At 53.9% G+C, this 18324-nt stretch overlaps 1 protein-coding gene across 1 annotated transcript; it reads left to right on the top strand.

Moving 5' to 3' along the window:
• The first annotated feature begins 705 nt into the window (after nucleotides 1-705).
• Snai1 (snail family transcriptional repressor 1) lies at nucleotides 706-5273 on the top strand. The gene is made up of 3 exons (XM_028868575.2): nucleotides 706-893; nucleotides 1193-1720; nucleotides 4367-5273. Exons 1-3 carry the CDS (start codon nucleotides 812-814, stop codon nucleotides 4549-4551), a joined length of 795 nt encoding a protein of 264 aa, XP_028724408.1. The 5' UTR covers nucleotides 706-811; the 3' UTR covers nucleotides 4552-5273.
• Nucleotides 5274-18324: the final 13051 nt, after the last annotated feature.

Consider the following 18324-nt stretch of genomic DNA (forward strand, 5'->3'; position numbering starts at 1 on the left):
AGTCCAAACTCCCGCGAGGACCCGAGGCTAGCAAAATCCGACCCCTCGGGGCCTGCCCACCCCACCCCCACCCCTGGGAGCCGCTCTCCAAAGCTGGGCAGACAGCAGTTACTCTTACCTCGGGCCTTTCCCCTCGGTGTTTTTTCACTTCCCCTGGGAAGTCAGAGACCCGCCCCCCCTTTCAGGTGACCGTCCACTGACAGTCACAGCTGTCCCTCCCCACCGCTCTCCATCAAAGCGCACCTCCCTTTGCATTAGAATCGTCCGTTTACCCCGTCTGTCTCCCCCACGGACGGACGGGAAGCCAGCCTTCTTCGGTAGGGCTGGGAGTGTTTGTTTCGTTCGGGGTGGTATAGGCAGCCCCCGCACTCGGCCTGGTTTAGCGTGGGCGCTCCCGACGCACGTGCCAGGGGAGCGGATCCACGCATTTTCGGGGGTTGGGTGGGCGGGGGGCGCCGCTCCCGGCAGAGGCCAGGCGCGGCCACCAGGGGGCGCCCGAGGCGCTCGGACGCCGCGCGGTCCGGCCCGGGAGGAGCCCCGGCCGAATCTCGGCGCCACGCGGCGCGAGCCCCTCCGGCCCGGGCGCACCTGCTCCGGTCGTGGTCTCGGGCCGCGCCGCCGCCCGCCATTGGCTCAGCCTTGACAAAGGGGCGTGGCCGGGGCCGCGGCCCCGCCCCCCAGCCCTCCTACTTAAAAGAGTTTGCCGCACCGAGGGGGAGCACACAGTGCCGCGGCCGGGCCTCGCGAGCGGAGTTGCCTGTCGACCTTGCGTGACCCGGTGACCCCGGCTGCCTAGGTCGCCCCGGCCACCATGCCGCGCTCTTTCCTGGTCAGGAAGCCGTCCGACCCCCGCCGGAAGCCCAACTATAGCGAGTTGCAGGATGCGTGTGTGGGTGCGTGGCGGGACGCGGGACAGCGGGCGGCTCGGGGGCTCCCGAGGGCGCGGAGGGGGCGAGCCGGGCTCTGCGGGCGCGACAGGTGGACCGGGAGCTCCGGATCTTGGCAGTTGGGGTCCCACCGAGGGCGGGGTCTGTGACCCAGGGCGGGGAGGCTCCGAAAACTGTAGACCCGAGGGAGGACGGTCCTGCGGAGTCCGGAGTCCGGGTGGGGGAGGGGCGGGCGGGGAGCCCCTCCACCGGGCGCCCCGAGAACCGGCCCCGTTGACCCTCTGCTCTCTCTTCTCTTTCCGCAGAATTCACCTTCCAGCAACCCTACGACCAGGCCCACCTGCTGGCCGCCATCCCTCCGCCCGAGGTCCTTAACCCCGCCGCCTCGCTGCCCACCCTCATCTGGGACTCGCTCCTGGTGCCCCAAGTGCAGCCGGTGGCTTGGGCCACCCTCCCGCCGCGGGAGAGCCCCAGGGCGGCAGAGCTGACCTCGCTGTCCGATGAAGACAGCGGCAAGAGCTCGCAGCCGCCCAGCCCGCCCTCGCCGGCGCCCTCGTCCTTCTCCTCCACTTCGGCCTCATCCCTGGAGGCCGAGGCCTTCATCGCCTTCTCTGGCTTGGGTCAGCTGCCCAAGCAGCTAGCCAGGCTCTCGGTGGCCAAGGACCCCCAGTCCCGGAAGGCCTTCAACTGCAAGTACTGCAACAAGGAGTACCTCAGCCTGGGCGCCCTGAAGATGCACATCCGAAGCCACACGCTGCCTTGCGTCTGCGCGACCTGCGGGAAGGCCTTCTCCAGGCCCTGGCTGCTGCAGGGCCACGTCCGCACCCACACTGGTGAGTTCCCACAGCTGCCTCTCATCTCTCTGCCGCCCTGAGTGCTTGGCCTCTGACTGGTGGACTCGCACTCGGCTTCTGGTGCAGCCAAGCAGATGGCAAAGGAAGACGCTGGTTCTCCTGCACCCTGCTCCTTGCTGTTAGGGCGGGGAGAAAGGGGGTGCCCTCCGGCTCCCCACTCTAAACCCAGACAGACAGAACATTGTTAGATTTCTCCACCTGGTCTTGAAGGTTGGGGCCATCCTCGGTCTCCCCATTTCTGAAATGCCCAAGAACAAACACTTGGTGGGGTTTTTGTGTATGGTGAAGTACTGGGTGCAGGTGCCGCGCCAAACTCAGAAGTGACTTTGCTAGTCTCTCAGCCTCAGAACGTGTGGAAAGCTTCCAGAAGTGAGGGACCGGCCTTAGCCTGTCCGTGATCGTGGGGATTCCCGTGTAGGGGTAATGTTTGGAAAAGAGTGTTGGAGAAGTTTCCAGGGCCACAGCTATCCAGCTTTGGGGTGTGAGCTGGCTGGTTGGAGCTGTGCATTTCCTGTTGTGGCCAGCATTGGAATAGTAAAGCTGAGAGGTGGGGGGCCATTTGCAGGTCTCACGGGCATCCTTACTGCATGAATGAGGCTACCCCTTTCTCCTCCTCCAGGCTGCTACCGCCTCAGATTTAACTGTAAAGTCCCAACAGCCTGGCCTTTATCCTGCACCGTGCCTAAGCCAAGGGGCTGGACTTTGGGGCGAGCTGAAGCCCTCAGGGGTCCTAGGCTGTGGCCCATCCAGAAGGACTTTGTTTTGATGTGAAGGCATGGCTTAGACAAAACCCTTGTTGAAATGTACCACCCTGTCCCTGGGAGTCCCATTGTGTGTCTTAATGGTGGCCCAGGGGGTGGAGGCCTGCAGGGTTAGAGCAGGTGCATGGGGCAGTGGTGCCCAGCACCTGTTCTGGCCGCAGCTGCCGGCTCACTGCATGGCAGGCCCCCTTAATCCAGGGGGTATCGCATGTACAGTGCCCCCCTCAGTGGCCTTTGTCCCAGCCGGCCTGGTGCCGATTTCACACTTGCCAGGAACACCATAAAGGCGACTGGGGGTCGGAGATCTGTGAGGAGTGGGGGATCTATACTCCTGCACATTTTCTGAACCCCCCCCCAACTCCATCTCCCTCTGTTTCTCCCCCCTTTGTTAAGATTCACCCCAGCTCACCCGTTCCCTGCTAAACTGGCAGGTTAATCCTTGGGAGGGGTCACCACCCCTCACTTGTAGGGACCTCCAGATCTCTGCATTGGCAGCACCGAGTTACCGAGGAGTAAGTGGAGGGGGGTCCTTGCTGGGAGCCTCACACTGGCTTCCCTCCCCAGTCCTCAGGTCCCACCTGTGTAGCCACAGGCTTCTGTGGGTATGTGCCCCCTGCTCAGTGAATACCTGCTGAGTGGGTGGAGCCCACAGGAGCCCTGCTGAGATTCCCTCCATCCAGAAGCCCAGCACACCGAGGAGGCATTCATCAGCCCTCCCTCGAATTCCATCACTAGACTTAACCAAAGGGCACGCCTGTGGCCCAGCAGCCTGGAGGGAGGGCGGCCTGCTTTGTTTGAAGGCCGGTCCACATCATAGCATCGCGCTTGGCACACAGTAGGAGTGCCACAGATATGTGGGTTTTGTTGTTGGTATTTGTGTTGCCCAGCTAGTCTGGGTTCAAACCAGAGACCCCCTTCCCTCTGTCTCCATTGCTGAGATGATAAGTGTGGACCACCATGCGCAGGTCCCTTTTTATTTAAAAAAATTTTTAAAGCGCATTTATTAATTCTACAAGCTTTTTGGGGGGTGGGCTTGGTTTTTCTTTTTCTTTTTTCCCTTTGAGACAGGGTTTCTCTGTGTAGCCCTGGCTGTCCTGGAACTCACTCTGTAGACCAGGCTGGTATCGAACTCACAGAGATCCACCTGGCTCTGAGTGCTGGGATTAAAGGTGTGCGCCACAACCGCCCAGCTATCTGCAAGCATTTATTAAACACTTACTGTACCCTTAGCCTACGCTACAGCCTTGGCTGGCACGGTGGGATGTCAGCATTCCAGGTGTCTCTGTAAACCCCCAGGCTGGGCCTTAAAGTCGGCTGAGGAGAGGTTCCCCAATGGTCCTATGGGGAAACAGCCAAGATTTGGGATTGCGAAGCTCGGGGCTGCGGGCAGGACGCAGAGGAGTGGCCTCGCTGGCTCTGGGTGGGGGTGGGGAGGCCTCTCCAGGCTGCCTCCTCAAGCTTTGTCCTAGACAAAGTAAATCAAGGATTGACTTCAAGGCTGATAATAGGAACACCAACCACAGCTCCCCCTGCCTACGGCAGTGGCTAAAACCGAGGGCTGTGGAGGCCTGGTGGGTGACCGGAGCCTGCTGCTTGCCTTCTGTGCCTCGGTTTCTCTGTGTCTGAAGGGTCCCACGGTGAGAAGTGGTCAGTGCCTGGCAGGGTTTCCCCTGCCCTGGGAGGGAGTGTGGAGACGACAGAAGGCCAGTGGTCAGGGCTGCGTGCGGGGAGCCCACGACCCTCACCCAGCGCAGGCCTGCCCAGCGCAGTGGGTGTCGTGGGGCCTGGCTGTACTTGGCCTCCCATGGTGCATCAAGGCTGCTCTGTCCGGGCCTCCTTCCTAACCCATGGCATCTCTCCCCAGGCGAGAAGCCCTTCTCCTGCTCCCATTGCAACCGCGCCTTCGCTGACCGCTCCAACCTGCGCGCCCACCTTCAGACCCACTCCGACGTGAAGAAGTACCAGTGTCAGGCGTGTGCCCGCACGTTCTCCCGAATGTCCTTACTTCACAAACACCAAGAGTCTGGCTGCTCCGGAGGCCCACGCTGACCCTGCTCTCTCTCCATCCTTGACTTCTCCTGGTTCCCTGGAGCCGGTCCTCACTGCCAAGCCTCCCTCCTGGACATCATCCGTCCAGCCTTCATCCCGGGACCTGTGGAGGCCACGTCTGGCCCTGGTTTCTGCTTGGCTTTCTTGGCCTTTTCTCCAGATGACAGACGGAAGGCAGAGTGCCTTGGTTCCCTCCCAGAGCCACCCCTCAGCATTCATGAGGTATAGCCTCTGGACACAGCTGCTTCGAGCCATAGGACTAAAGCCAACCCACTGGCTGGGAAGCTTGAACCCCACTCAGGGGACCCCTACTTCCCTACCTCCCCCAAGGACCCTTCAGGCCAACTTCCTCGAGGTACAACAGACTATGGGATAGTCTCCCCTCCCCCAGCTACATCCATGCCCCAGCAGGGTGGTGGCTGGACACATGTCCAGGTGCCCCGGGGAGCTGTTTCAGCCCCGCCCCCATTTGTCCGGGTGACACCTGTTTCACAGCAGTTTAACTAAGAAGGGACCATGAGTGATGGCCGTCACTTGTTAGGGCCAAGTGGGGGCTTCAGCCTGGCCAATGTGTCTCCCAGAACTATTTTGGGGCCCAACAGGTGGTCCTGGGAGGAAGATGTTTACATTTTAAAGGTATTTATATTGTAAGCAGCATTTTGTATAGTTAATATGTACAGTTTATTGATATTCAATAAAGTGGTTAATTTATATACTAAAAACTGGTGGTGGTGAAGGGACACATTAACGGGACTTACGGGAGAGAGGGGCAGGGGTCTTAAGTCCTGTGCTTTGGAGTTCTAACTGGAGCGCCTGGCCTGGGTGTCTGTTCAGTCCGGGTACTGTACAAGCTCCCCCACGCTCTTGAGGTTGATTCTCCGGCATAGGAAGCTGCTTCTCGGCCTCCTCTCCAGCCTGGCCCTGTGCTGGGGCTCCACTGTGGCAGGTCTTGGGGCAGGACTAGCTGCCCCTCCCAGCTGAAGGAGGATGCCTTTCCTGTTCCCAAGGGCCCCTGTCAGGCAGGCCCACACCTCTGTCTGGCTGCTGGGTACCAAATGGCCTTTGATGCAAGGAAATGGGCTGGCTGGAGCCAGGAGGGTGAGAAGCCAGGCCAAAGGGTAGGGGTCACTCAGCTTCCTGCTCAGAGGACCAGAGCTGGGGCAATTCACCTCAGGCTAGTTGGTGCTGGTGACCTCAACTCTGAGGGCCTCCTGGGGCCGAGAAAAAATGAGTGTCCTTTTCTGAGCACAAAGGGTGTGAAGGTGCCAGTTTCCTGTGGGGAGCAGGCGGCTGCCTGTGGAGATTGAGCACAGCCCAGCTCCAGCCTGGCCGGGGGTGGGAGCTTCCAAGCTCCAAAGGAGAGATGAGTCTTCTAAACAGGAAATGGTGACCCGCAGGCGGGAGCAGCCTAATGACTTACAGCTTTCCTCCCAAAAGGAAAAAAAAAAAAAAAAAAGGTTCTCTAACAATTGCCAAATTGTGGCAGGCCTCCCTGAAGGGAAGCTGGTGAGGTGGGTTCTGGGGGCTGGGCACCGGCCTGCTCAAGGCCTACTGTGTCCCCAGTAGGTTTCTCCACAGTAGGTTGATCAGAAAGTGACTTCCCCGGGGCCTGCAGGGATGGGATGGGCCTCTAGGACCAGACTCAGCGCTGAGGGCCTGGCCCCAGGTCCTGCGCCTTGGTCAGCATGGCTCCGAGCGTGCTGGGAGTCAGGTAGGCCTGGCTCCTGGCCCTGACTCTCACCTCTCCCTGCCAGAAGCAGGCCAGATTCCCTCTGCTCTCAGCCCCAGTTTCTGGCTCTAGAAATGGGAGGCAACAGTGCCTGTCTCTGGAGAGACTGTTAACGAGACATTCCTTCACTCATTCAGTGGGTCCTGTGAGCCGGGGTGTGCCTGGTCCTGGGAACAGTCGCTGCACTCAGGAACTTCTGTTCTAGGGGGGAGACAAAACAAACAAGCGATTAAACACCCTGCTTTCCTGCAGTGGTGCCAGGGTGGAATGAGGCTGGAGAGCTGGAGAGCAGCAGGCGCAGGCGGGGTTCCTACCAAGGCATCCGAAGCCCTCAGGAGGGTTGACATTCCACAGAGAGGGAGGAGGAAGATGGGAAGGTGGAGGGAGAGTGATGGAGTCCTGGGAGGTGGGGAGGGGAGGGGGGGCTGCAGGCTGGAAGGAGCTGTCCCTGAGCAAGAACTTGTGGCTGGTGGCCCTAGGAAGCCAGGAGAAGTGGAAGCAAGCGCCCCCCCCCCCCAAGGAACCTGGGCCCAGAAAGCAGGCAGGCTTTTGAGACAGCAGCTGGGAACCAGGTTCAGAGGCTGCATGGGAGAGCAGAGATTAGAGTTTGGGAGGCAAGAGGAGCTAGGAGAAAGGACAAGGGTGGAGGTGACAGCCAGCAGGTGACACATGGCCTGGACCAGGGCTATGGTAGCCTTGGGGATTTGGGCTGGCTTAGTGCCCACCCAGCCTGGGGCCTTGTTCGCTTCCTCAGGGCTGGTCGTGGACCCTAGTGTGTGGGAGAGAGGTCAGAGCTGACCCCGAAGGAGTTCCAGCGGGCCTGGAGCTGAGTGGACAGACAGCCCTCTGTAGGAAGAACAGGGGTGGGGGCAGCAGAGGATTATTCACAGAAATGTGCAGTTTTTGACAACGTGAAGAGAAAAGGGTGTCCCTAGGAGGGTGCAGGCCATGAAACTGGCCAAGGAGAGGTTTGGGGTTTGGGGTTTTTTTCTTTCCTTTTTTTTTTTTTTTTTAATTTTTTTTGTTTGCTTGTTTGTTCTTTGTTTTTTGTTTTGTTTTTGAGACAGGGTCTATGTAGCTCCAGATTGTCTTAGAACAGACTATGTAGACCAGGCTGGCCTCAAACTCAAAGATCCCTCTGCCTCCACCTCCTGAATGCTGGGATTAAAGGTGTGTGCCATCACACCCAGTGTTTATTTTATTTTACTGATTTGTTTATTTAAAAAGTTTTTTTGCACTCGGGAGGCAGAGGCAGGTGGATCTCTGTGAGTTTGAGGCCAGCCTGGGCTACCAAGTGAGTTCCAGGAAAGGCACAAAGATACACAGAGAAACCCTGTCTCGAAAAACCAAAAAAAAAAAAAAAAAAGTTTTTTTGGAGCCGGGCAGTGGTGGTGCATGCCTTTTTAATCCCAGCACTTGGGAGGTAGAAGCAGGTGGATCTTTGTGAGTTCGAGGCCAGCCCGGTCTACAGAGTGAGTTCTAGCACAGGCTCCAAAGCTACACAGAGAAACCCTGTCTCAAAAAACAAAAACAAACGAAGTTTTTTGAGTCAGGCTTTTATGAAGCTCAGGCTAGCCACAAACTCTTCAGTTAGTATAGGATTATGTTGAATGGTCTCCCCTCCTCCTCCAAAGAGCTTCAGTAACGTATGTTTATGACTGAACCTAGTTTGTGCTCTTCTGAGGATGGACTCCAAACCCTTGTGCATCCTAGTCAAGAGGCACTCTACTAAGGAAGATGCATTCTCAGCCCCGCCCCCTTGCTTGAAGCCTCTCTATCACTGTGTAGGTTAGCCTCAAACTTGTACCAGGTCTTCTGCCTTTGCCTTTTGAATGAAGGCATTATAAGCACTGTGGTTTTCTGTGGTGCTGGCATTTAAGGCCCTCACATACGCTGGGCATGTGCTCCACCACAGTCTCAGCCCATAATGTTGCCTTTTTTTTTTTTTTCAAGGCAGGGTTTCTCTGTATAGTTTCGGTGCCTGTCCTGGATGTTGCTCTGTAGACCAGGATGGACTCAAACTCACAGAGATCCACCTGCCTCTGCCTCCTGAGTGCTGGGATTAAAGGCGTGCGCCACCTCCGTCCTGCATCTTTTTTTTTTTTTTTTTTTTTTTTTTTTTTTTTTTTTTAAGTACAAGGCCACCTAGACCCAGAGGCTCACACCAGCACTCTGAAGGTTTAGGCAAGAAGATTAAGGTTAAGGCCATGAGTTCAAGATCTGCCTGAGCTACATAGTAAGACCTGTCTCAAAAAAGAAAAGCAAAACAAAACAAAAACCCAAGTGTGGTGGCCCACACCTTTAATCCCAGGTCTTGGGGGACAGAGGCAGGTGGATCTCTGTGAGTTCAAGACAAGGCTAATGTACAAAGCAAGTTTGTGCTGGCTAGTTTTATGTCAACTTGACAAAAGCTAGAGTCATTTGGGAAGAGGGAGCCTCAACTGAGAAAATGGCCCTAAGATGTGCCTGTGGGCAAGTGATGCGGGGCATTTTCTTGGTTGATGACTGATGAGGGAGGGTCCAGTGCTGCCCCTGGGCTGGTGGTCCTGGGTGGTAGACGAAAGCAGGCTGAGCCGGACAGCGGTAGTGCACACCTTTAATCCCAGCACTGGGGAGGCAGAGCCAGGTGGATCTCTGTGAGTTCGAAGCCAGCCTGGTCTACAGAGTGAGTTCCAGGACAGCCAGGGCTACACAGAGAAACCCTGTCTCAAAAAAAAGAAAAAGAAAGAAAAAGAAAAAAGAAAGCAGGCTGAGCAAGCCATGAGGAACAAGCCAGTAAGCAATGCCCCTGCACCAGCTCGCCCTGACTTCTCTTAGTGATGGTGTGACCTGAGTGTCTTAAGCTAGAATCAACCCTTTCTGCCCCAAGTTGCTTTTGGTTATAGTGTTTATCACCACGATAGAAACTAAACTAAGACAAAATTCCAGACCAGTCAGGGCTGCAAAGTAGCCTGTCTCAAAGAGATAAAGCCAGAAGCCAGGAGTTCTGTGGCCCGTCCCTCTGAGTGGTCTTGGCATTTCCTCGAGCTGGGGCTGGGCTGGGCCCTCCCAGCAGGACACAGAGGCAGATGTTTCAGACCCAGTTTACAGACCGGTGCTGTAAGTGCTATAATGCCATGGTCCCATCCCTGGTGTCACCTGGCCACCTGGCCAACACGCCGCTGCCACGTCTCCATGCAGAGTTGTGTCCTCTCGGCCTGTGTCTTTGCATCTTGGAAGGACTTGGGAGACCTTGGAGACACCCTGCTTCTGCTCAGCCTCCGTCACCAGTTCCAGCTTGCACTGGGGCTCCGTGCTGACCGATCGATCAGCAGCTGCTGTGGTAGGGCTGAGATGGGCTCAGTCGGGATGGTGCTGGAGTAGCAGGAACAAGGCTCTGGGCTTGGTCCCAGCACTTCAGACACCCGTGGTTCCTGCAGGTGATCCCAGCACTCTTAGGGGAAGGAAGGAAGCTCAGAAGTTCAAGGTCATTTGTGGCAACTGAGTTGGAAGCCAACCTGGGCTTTTGTCTCCAAAACAAAACAAAACAAAGAACCCACTTGCTACAGTGGTCCCAAAATGGAGCCCTTCCAACACAGCCGTCCTTACTGCTCTGGTCAGTTGGCTTCCTGCCCAAGAACAAGCTTCTCTCTGGGCTGAAACGCAAGAGCCAGGCCTGGGGAGATGCTGGCCAGGGCGGCAGGATCAGGCTGGGCCATTAGTTCTTCCCTTGGGATTTTCTTTAAAATCATTCCAGGAAATAAACTGGCTGTAAAGCCACCCCCGGGTGAGTGTCCCAGCAGGCAGGTCTGGAGCCAAGGCCACCTCTGGGCACATCTGGGCCCTATTAGTGGCCTGGCAGCTGCTCAGAGGTGTCCCCTAACTGAGATGTGTGGATCCCGGCAGGCAGAGATTCTAGGGCGACCTCTTTTCTCTGGCTTTCCAATGGCCAATTCCACAAATGTGATAAGAATTCATGTCCTCAATAAAAACCAAAAAACTTGGTGCTGGAGGGATGGCTCAGCAGTTAAGAGCACTGGCTGCTCTTGCAGAGGACCCGAGTTCGATTCCTAACACCTACAAGGCCGCTCACAACTATCTGTAACTATAGTTCCAGGGGATTCAATGCTCTTGCCTGAATTCTGTAGGCACTAAACATGTACATGGTACACATACATATGCGCCTGCAACAGTATTCATACCCATAAAATATGAGAGAGAGAGAGAGAGAGAGAGAGAGAGAGAGAGAGAGAGAGAGAGAAGAATACTACAAACCTTCCTGGTGCCTTTCTGTCCCCAGTCCACATGTCATGAAGAATTTGATTTATATTCTCTCAACTTTTTATGTTGATTTGTTTGTTTTTGTTTTTCGAGACAGGGTTTCTCTGTGTAGCCCTGGCTGTCCTGGAGCTCACTGTAGACCAGGCTAACCTCGAACTCAGAGATCCACCTGCTTCTGCCTCCTGAGTGCTAGGATTAAAGGTGTACGCCACCACCACCTTGGGGTAGTATACACCTTTAATCCTGTTATGTGGCGTAGGCAGGTGGACCTCTCTGATTGTGAGGGCGGTCTGGAATACGTAGCAAGTTCTGTGCCAACCAGGCTACACAGTGAGACCTTGTCTTAAAAATAAATAAATACATCGATAGAGAGCTGGAGAGATGACTCAGCGGTTAAGAGCATTGGCTGCTCTTCCATAGGACCTGGGTTCAATTCCCGGCACCCATATGGTAGCTCACAACTGTCTGTAACTCCAGTTCCAGGGTATCTGACACCTTCACACAGACATACATGCTGGCAAAACACCAAAGCACAAAAAATAAAAATAAATAAAATTAATAAAACAGGTAAATAAATTAATAATATATAAGCAGGCAAAACATCAATGCACATAAAATAAAGATAAATAACATTTAAAATAAATAAATAAATAAATGAAACTGGCTGGGGGCATGGCTCACTAATAGAACACTTGCCTTCCCTCTACAAGGCCCTGGGTGTTGTCCCCAGTATGGCAAAAGCACATTAAAAACCAGTCTTTTTTTCTTGTCCCACAGGGGCCTGCAAAGCCCCATCACCGCTGCCCTCCCTGACCCCTACTCCCTGATCCCCTTGAGCTATCCCAGGTGGGCTGATACTGGTATTCTCTCCAGCAGGGACACTGCCCAGGGGACCACAGGGTCGCCTCCCACCACCCTCCCCTCTTTGTACCACAGTCTCCCGCCATAGTTTGCTTCTTAGCCCTTTCCATTAACATCTGACAAAACACAGGTCTCCTTCTTCACAGGTCCCGTTGACCGTCTCCCTGCCCGAGCATCAGCTCCATGCAGGGGGAGCTCTGGTCTGCTCTGTTCACTGTCTTGCCTGTTGGCCTGCTGGCTCTCCTGTCAAACACTGAGATCAATACAGCTGATTTTATCACAGAGAGGGTGAGTGACACACCCAGAGCCACACAGCAACGCAACAGCAGCACTGGGATTTGAACCCTGGTTCTTGTATTACTGTTGTGATTTGCTTCTTTTTACTTCTGAGAGTCTTAAGTAAAGACAAACTCAACCTGCATCTTTTACACACTTGAGCTAGTCTCCTAGGACCCCTGCTACAGGCCCAACCTTCTGCAGTGGGCAGCCAGGGTCATAGGTGGCTATAGGTGGGTGAGAACATGACACACTTGTGGGCTGAGGAGATCTGTGGCCTCTGTACATCACCAAGACATGTGGGTGACAACTCCCTCTACAGCGTGGTCTCCTGATATGTCCTCATGCCTCTCTGAACATGCATGCTGTGTGACCCACGGGTTTTCCACAGTTTCCCTGAAAATACTGTGACCTGGGCCGCTTGAAGCAGTAGAATTTTGTCATTGTCCAGGAGCCCAAGGAAAGGTGTCCTCAGGGTGCAGCCTCCAAACCCTTGTGAGAAGCCTGCCTGGAATCGCCGTCCTGGGCACGTCTCTTCCTTTTGGGTCCTGTCAAACTCAGGTGTGTCCCAGCACAAGCTCTGCAAAGAGTCTGTCCCAAATTAAATTGTGTTCCTGAGCCCTGTCCTTATGTTTAAATTTGTCTTTATGTGATAGCTACAGAGAATACTGGGATGGGGACCCAGGGCCTTGTATGCTGGGTAAGTGCTCTACCACTGAACTATGCCTAGCTCCACCCAACACCCAATGTAGGGGTGTGTATGTGTGTGTGTGTGTGTGTGTGTGTGTGTGTGTGTGTGTGTGTGTCTATGGGGAATTGTCTTGATTGTTAATTGTAGGAGGTTCCAGCCCACTGTGGGCGGCACCATTCCCTGGGCAGGTAGTCCTTGGCTGTTGGGCGTCACCATTCCATGGGCTGTGTAAGAAAGCTAGCTGATCATGAGCATGTGACAGAGCCAGCAAGCATTGTTCCTCTGTGGTTTCTGCTTCAAGTTCCTGCCTTGACTTCCTTCAGTGAATGACTGTGACCTGAAAGCTGAAATAACCCTTCCCTCCCCTTTGGGTCAGAGTGTTGTATCACAGCAACAGAAATTAGAACATAGGCTCTTTTTGTAGCTCTGGCCGGCCTGGAACTCACTAAGTAGACCAGGCTGGCCTCAACCTTAGAAGCAGCCCCCTGGCTCTCCTTCCAAATGCTGGGATCACAGGCGTGCGCCACCAAGCTTCTCAGAATATCTCTCTGTCTTGCTTTAAAGTGGTTAAAATTTTTATTTGTATTTTTGTAGGAGGGGACACAGGTGCCACACACGGAAGTGGAGGTCAGAGGTCACAGAACAACTCCACAGAGTCAGCTGTCTTCCACTTTTACAAGGGTCAGGTTATCAGGCTCTGTGGCAAGTACTTTTATCTGCTGAGCAATCTTGCCGCTCCCTAGGCCCTGCCTTTTGTTTTGTTTTGTTTTGTTTTTTTAGTTTTTTTTTTTGTTTTTGTTTTTTGAAGCAAGGTCTCCCCAGTTAGCCTTGAACTAAGATCTTCCTGCTTCAGCCTCCTGAGTGCTGGGGTTATGGCCTGCACCACTGCATCTGTCTTAAAATATGCAACCAGGGGTCTGGAGAGATGGCTCAGAGGTTAAGAGCACCTTCTTCCAGAGGTCCTGAGTTCAATTCCCAGCAACCACATGGTGGCTCACAACCATCTGTAATGAGATCTGGCGCCCTCTGGCGACCTCTTCTGTGTATATAATAAATAAATAAATAAGTAAGTAAATAAATAAATCTTTAAAAAAAATATGTAACCAGCTGCCAAGAGTTGGACAGGTCTTTTCAGAGTATCCATGACCTTTAAAAAAAATTAAGATTGATTTTATGTGTATAGGTGTTTTGCCTACATATATGTCCGTGCACCATGTACATGTTCAGTACCCTTAGAAGTCAGAAGAGGGCATTGGATCCCCTGGAACTGGAGTTTGAGGTGGTTGTGAGCTATCATGGGGGTGCTGAGAACTAAACCCAGGTCCTCTGAAAAACCAGCAAGTATTCTTAAACACTGAGCCATCTTTCCAGGCCCACCACCAAATTTTTTTGTTTTGTTTATTGAGACAGGGTTTCTCTGTGGAGCCCTGGCTGTCCTGGAACTCACTCTGTAGACCAGGCTGACTTTGAACTCAGAGATTCACCTGCCTCTGCTTCCTGGCACTGCTTGGCTACCACCACACAATTTTTATTATTCACTCACCAAACTCTGTGGAAATTCAGGAAGCCAGCCTGAAGAAGGCATGCTGGGGAGAAGACAGAGCAGGTCAGTTCTGTTGTGTGACTCCTGGGAGAGAGAAACCTCAAGCAAAACTCCACTGGCCCTGACCTCGGGGGTCACAGGGCAAGCAGGCACCGGGCATGGATGAGCAAGGCTGCCTGGGACTAGATTGAGGCCCTTGCAGGTGAAACCTCAGCCTTGTCCTGGGGGGACAAGGAGAGCCAGGGTGTGGGGAGGAAGTCTGGCAGCTAGGCAGCTAGCTCTTCAGGAGGAGGCCACAAGCTGCATCCAGGCACCAGAGGTTTAGACCCAGGGATGAAGGGGAGAAGAGTGAGGCCTGGTCTACATTTGAGCCAGGCAGGGAAGCAAACACCCAGTAAGCCAGGGGTGGCGGCCCACTCCTGCAATCCCAGCATTTGGGAGGCTGAGGCAGGAGAATCTAGTTCAAGACCAGCCTGCGCCACAGAGGGTTTGAGGCTAATCTGGGTTACAGGGGACCCTTGTTTTTAAAACAAAACAGGCCGGACGGTGGTGGCGCACGCCTTTAATCCCAGCACTTGGGATGCAGAGGCAGGCGCATCTCTGTGAGTTCGAGGCCAACCTGGGCTACCAAGTGAGTTCCAGGAAAAAAACAAAACAAAACAAAAAAAAAAAAAAAAAAAAAAACAGGAAAAACAAACTCCATAAGACAAAAAATACTAACAACAAATAGTATTTCTTTTTTTTTTTATTTATTTTTATTTTATGTGCATTGGTGTTTTTTGCCTGTGTGTATATCTGTGTGAAGGTGTCAAAAGCCCTGGAACTAGAGTTACAGACAGGTGTGAGCTGCCATGTGGGTCCTGGGAATTGAACCTGGGTCTTCTGGAAGAACAGTCAGTGCTCTTAACCGCTGAGCCATCTCTCCAGCCCCAAATAGCATTGTGAATAATCACCTGTTTTCAACAGATTGCCAGTGGCCCTCAGCAAAGGGCATGATGCCAAACTGGCTGGGTTCACCCCTCAGCATCAGGGCTGATCTGCTGTGTGAGCTACAGCAGGTGGCATGACCTCTCTGAGTGTCTGCCTCCTTCCCACGGTGGCACTGGTGAATCGCAGGTATGGGCCTCCACAGACAGGGATGCTGCCATGCCCGTTTCGTGGGCCTGGGAAGAGGTTCTGACGCTGCTGGAGCCTTCTCACTGCCATCCTCAGGGTAACCTGTGGCTGGCAGGTTCTTTTGCACAGGCCTGACCCAGCCTGCTCCCTCCCCAGTGCCTGTACCAAAAGAAAAGCATCAACGTGGACAAAAAAGACGGTAGCAAGGAGAAATGAAACCCACGTTACCCAGGGGACTGCTCGGGAGGGGATCCCCCAAGGAAACCCACCGTTACCCCAGGAAATAGCCCAGGCTGGGCAGGGGGCTTTCCTGAAGCTCTTAACCCTGCCTTGAAGGTTTCAGTGCCCCCAGCGATTGATTCCCGTGGCGGCCCTGCCCTCAGAGGCCTTCCTCTGCGAGTCAGTACGATGAGCCCCAGCTGTGACCGGTGTCAAGATGAAAGGTCCCTGAGCCCCCTGTGTCCCACGGCTTCAGAAGGACTGAGCCCAGGAGTGCTGGCAGCAGCCTGAGTGCTCAGCAGGAGAGGACTAGGTGGCCTCATGCAGATCCTGTGTCTTCAAGGCCCTCAGAACTGTTACAGATGGGACAAACTCAAAAGATAAACTGTGCCTGAGAGCCTGACGGATGGCCCTGGGGGGAGGGGGCCTGTCTCTAAGCCTCATTACCTGAGGTCCATCCCTGGGATGTGATGATGATAACAACAACAACAACAATAACAATACTAATATATTGTACATAACAACAGAGACAGGGAAGCTGTGACACTCAACTCTCTCTCTCTCTCTCTCTCTCTCTCACACACACACACACACACACACACACACACACACACACACACCAGCGGTTCAGTGACTAAGGGACACATCTTCAGTGCCCAGTGAACAGATCCTGGAAGGAAGAAAGAAAAGAACAGGGGAGGAGAGGGAAGGTGTGTGACTGTTGCCATGGTAACTCTGAAACCAGGTGGAGGTGAGAGAGGAGGCCATCCATGCGGGTGTGCTTCTGTTTGATTTGGGTGGTGCATGTCTGGATGTGCGCGCACGCGCGAGTGCACAGGCGCGCATGCGTGTGGAGACCAGAGATATCTTCCTCAGCGGTGTTCCACCTGAGCTTGGGAGACAGGGTCTCTCTCTGACCCTGGAGCTCCCTGATTCAGCTGGACTGGTCGGCTAGTGAGCCCGGGGGTTCCTCCTGCCTCGGCCTCCCCGCGCTGGGGTCACAGGTGTGCTTTTTATGTGAGTGGGTTTGGGGGGCGAAACTTGGGTTATCATTCGTTGGAGGCAATCTTCTTACTGGCTGAGCATCCCCCCCCCCCCCCCCCCCCGTTTGAGTTTTGAGATGAGGTCGCTTGGGCTGTTGGTCCTCAGTCTCTGGGTCTCTGTGGGTCTGAGACCAGAATGCGCTCACACACACACACACACACACACACACACACACACACACACACACACACACACACTCACTCACTCACACACAGCAGGGCAGCCCTGGCTGGTGGTGACTCAGTCTCCAGCCCCTTTGAGAAGTCAGTGACTGAGGTCAGCAGGGACAAAGGACTTGTCCAAGGACACAGCTGTCAAGGAAGTGGTGACATGCTGGAGTTTTTAATGGCTTTCTAGGGCACAGCACAGCAGGCTCCCCGTGTTCCTCGGCTTGTGTCACCAACCCGACTGTCTACCCCAGAACATTCCATCACCAGTAAACAAAATCCCAGACCCAGGAGCAGTCCCTCCCCCTCTCCTGCCCACCCCCACTGCCCCCCCCTCCCTGCCCACCCCACTGCCCCCTCCTCTCCTGCCCCCTCCTCTCCTGCCCCCGCCTCTGGCAAGCGGCATCTGCTTTGTGTCTGGCTTTGCCTGTTCAGGACATTTCTTATACATGGAGTCATAAAGTGGGTCACACACATCGCATGTCTGCTCTGGGTCTGGCTTTTCTCACTACCCATGTTTTCAAGGTCCAGCCAGGTGGCTTTGCGGGTGAGGCTTTTGTTTGTTTGTTTTTGTTTTTTAAGGCTGAATAATATTCCCTCTCATGGATACATGTTATCCACCCATCAGGGGAGTGCGGTTGTTTTCTCCTCTGCTCTTAGGGAAAGCCCTGCTGGGAACATTCCTGCGCCTGTTTGTGTGGACGGCAAGCAGCCCAGGGGACTTTAACTGCCCCTTCTTGGAAGCATCCTCAGTCTTTGTTGACTTATTACTTTTATTTATTATTTGTGGTACTAAGGGTTGAATGCAGGGTCCGCAGGAGGGCTAGGCAAGTGCTATGCTATTGAGCGACATTCCAGCCTGCCCTTTATACTTTTTTTTTTTTTTTTTTTTTTTTTTGGTTTTTCAAGACAGGGTTTCTCTGTGTATCCTTGGCTGTTATAGAACTCACTCTGTAGACCAGGCTGGCCTCAAACTCAGAGATCCACCTGCCTCGGCCTCCAAATGCTGGAACTAAAGTTATGTACCACTATGCCCTGCCTTTTCCAGTTTTTACTTTTAAAGTAATTTTGTTTGTTTGTTTGTTTAACAGGAGAGATCTCAAGTAGCTCAGGTTGGTCTCAGAGTTGCTGTGTAGCTGACCTGGCCTTGAGTTCCTGATCCCTCTGCCTACACCTCTCAAATTTGGACATTATTATAGGTGCCAGTGACCTACCCCATACTAGCAAGTTTCTTGTTACATTTTATTTGTTTTTTGTTGGTGGTGTTTTTCTGAAGCTAAGGACTCTGTGTGTGTGTGTGTGTGTGTGTGTGTGTGTGTGTGTGTGTGTGCTCATATGTGGAGGTCAGGACAGCTTGGGGGACTTGATTTCCCCTTCCACTATGTGGATCCTGGAGATCTAACTCAGGTGGTCAGCCTGGGCAGCAGCCACCACCCTATACTGAGCTATCCCTGCAGCCCCTTTTTAGTTTTGAAATGGAGTGGCAATAATATCCCCAGGTTGAGCCGGGCCGTGGTGGTGCATGCCTTTAATCCCAGCACTCTGGAGGCAGAGGTAGGCAGATCTCTGTGAGTTGGAAGCCAGCCTGGTCTACAGAGCGAGATCCAGGACAGGCAGACCTGCCTGCCTCTGCCTCTTGAGTTCTAGAATTAAAGGCATGCGCCACCATGTCTTGGCTTATTTTTATGATTTGAGACAGATCTCATCGTGTAGCTCTGCCTAGCCTGGAATTTGTGATCCTCCTGCCTCAGCCCGAGTGTGTGCAGTACCACACCTGGCTAGTTTTCACTTTATGATTTGTTTATTGTTTGCAGTGTGGAGGATGCAACCCAGGGCTCCTGCAGGCTAAGCAAGCTGTCTACCTCTC

This window comes from Peromyscus leucopus, chromosome 4, assembly GCF_004664715.2.
Source record: "Peromyscus leucopus breed LL Stock chromosome 4, UCI_PerLeu_2.1, whole genome shotgun sequence".
NCBI classification, from domain to species: Eukaryota; Metazoa; Chordata; class Mammalia; order Rodentia; family Cricetidae; genus Peromyscus; species Peromyscus leucopus.

Bases quoted from the DNA above. Each gene is read 5' to 3' on its own strand.
- Snai1 (XM_028868575.2), top strand. From the start codon at position 812: ATGCCGCGCTCTTTCCTGGTCAGGAAGCCGTCCGACCCCCGCCGGAAG. The intron at 894-1,192 runs GTGCGTGGCGGG...CTCTTTCCGCAG, and splicing joins GTTGCAGGATGCGTGTGTGG to AATTCACCTTCCAGCAACCC. The intron at 1,721-4,366 runs GTGAGTTCCCAC...ATCTCTCCCCAG, and splicing joins CCACGTCCGCACCCACACTG to GCGAGAAGCCCTTCTCCTGC.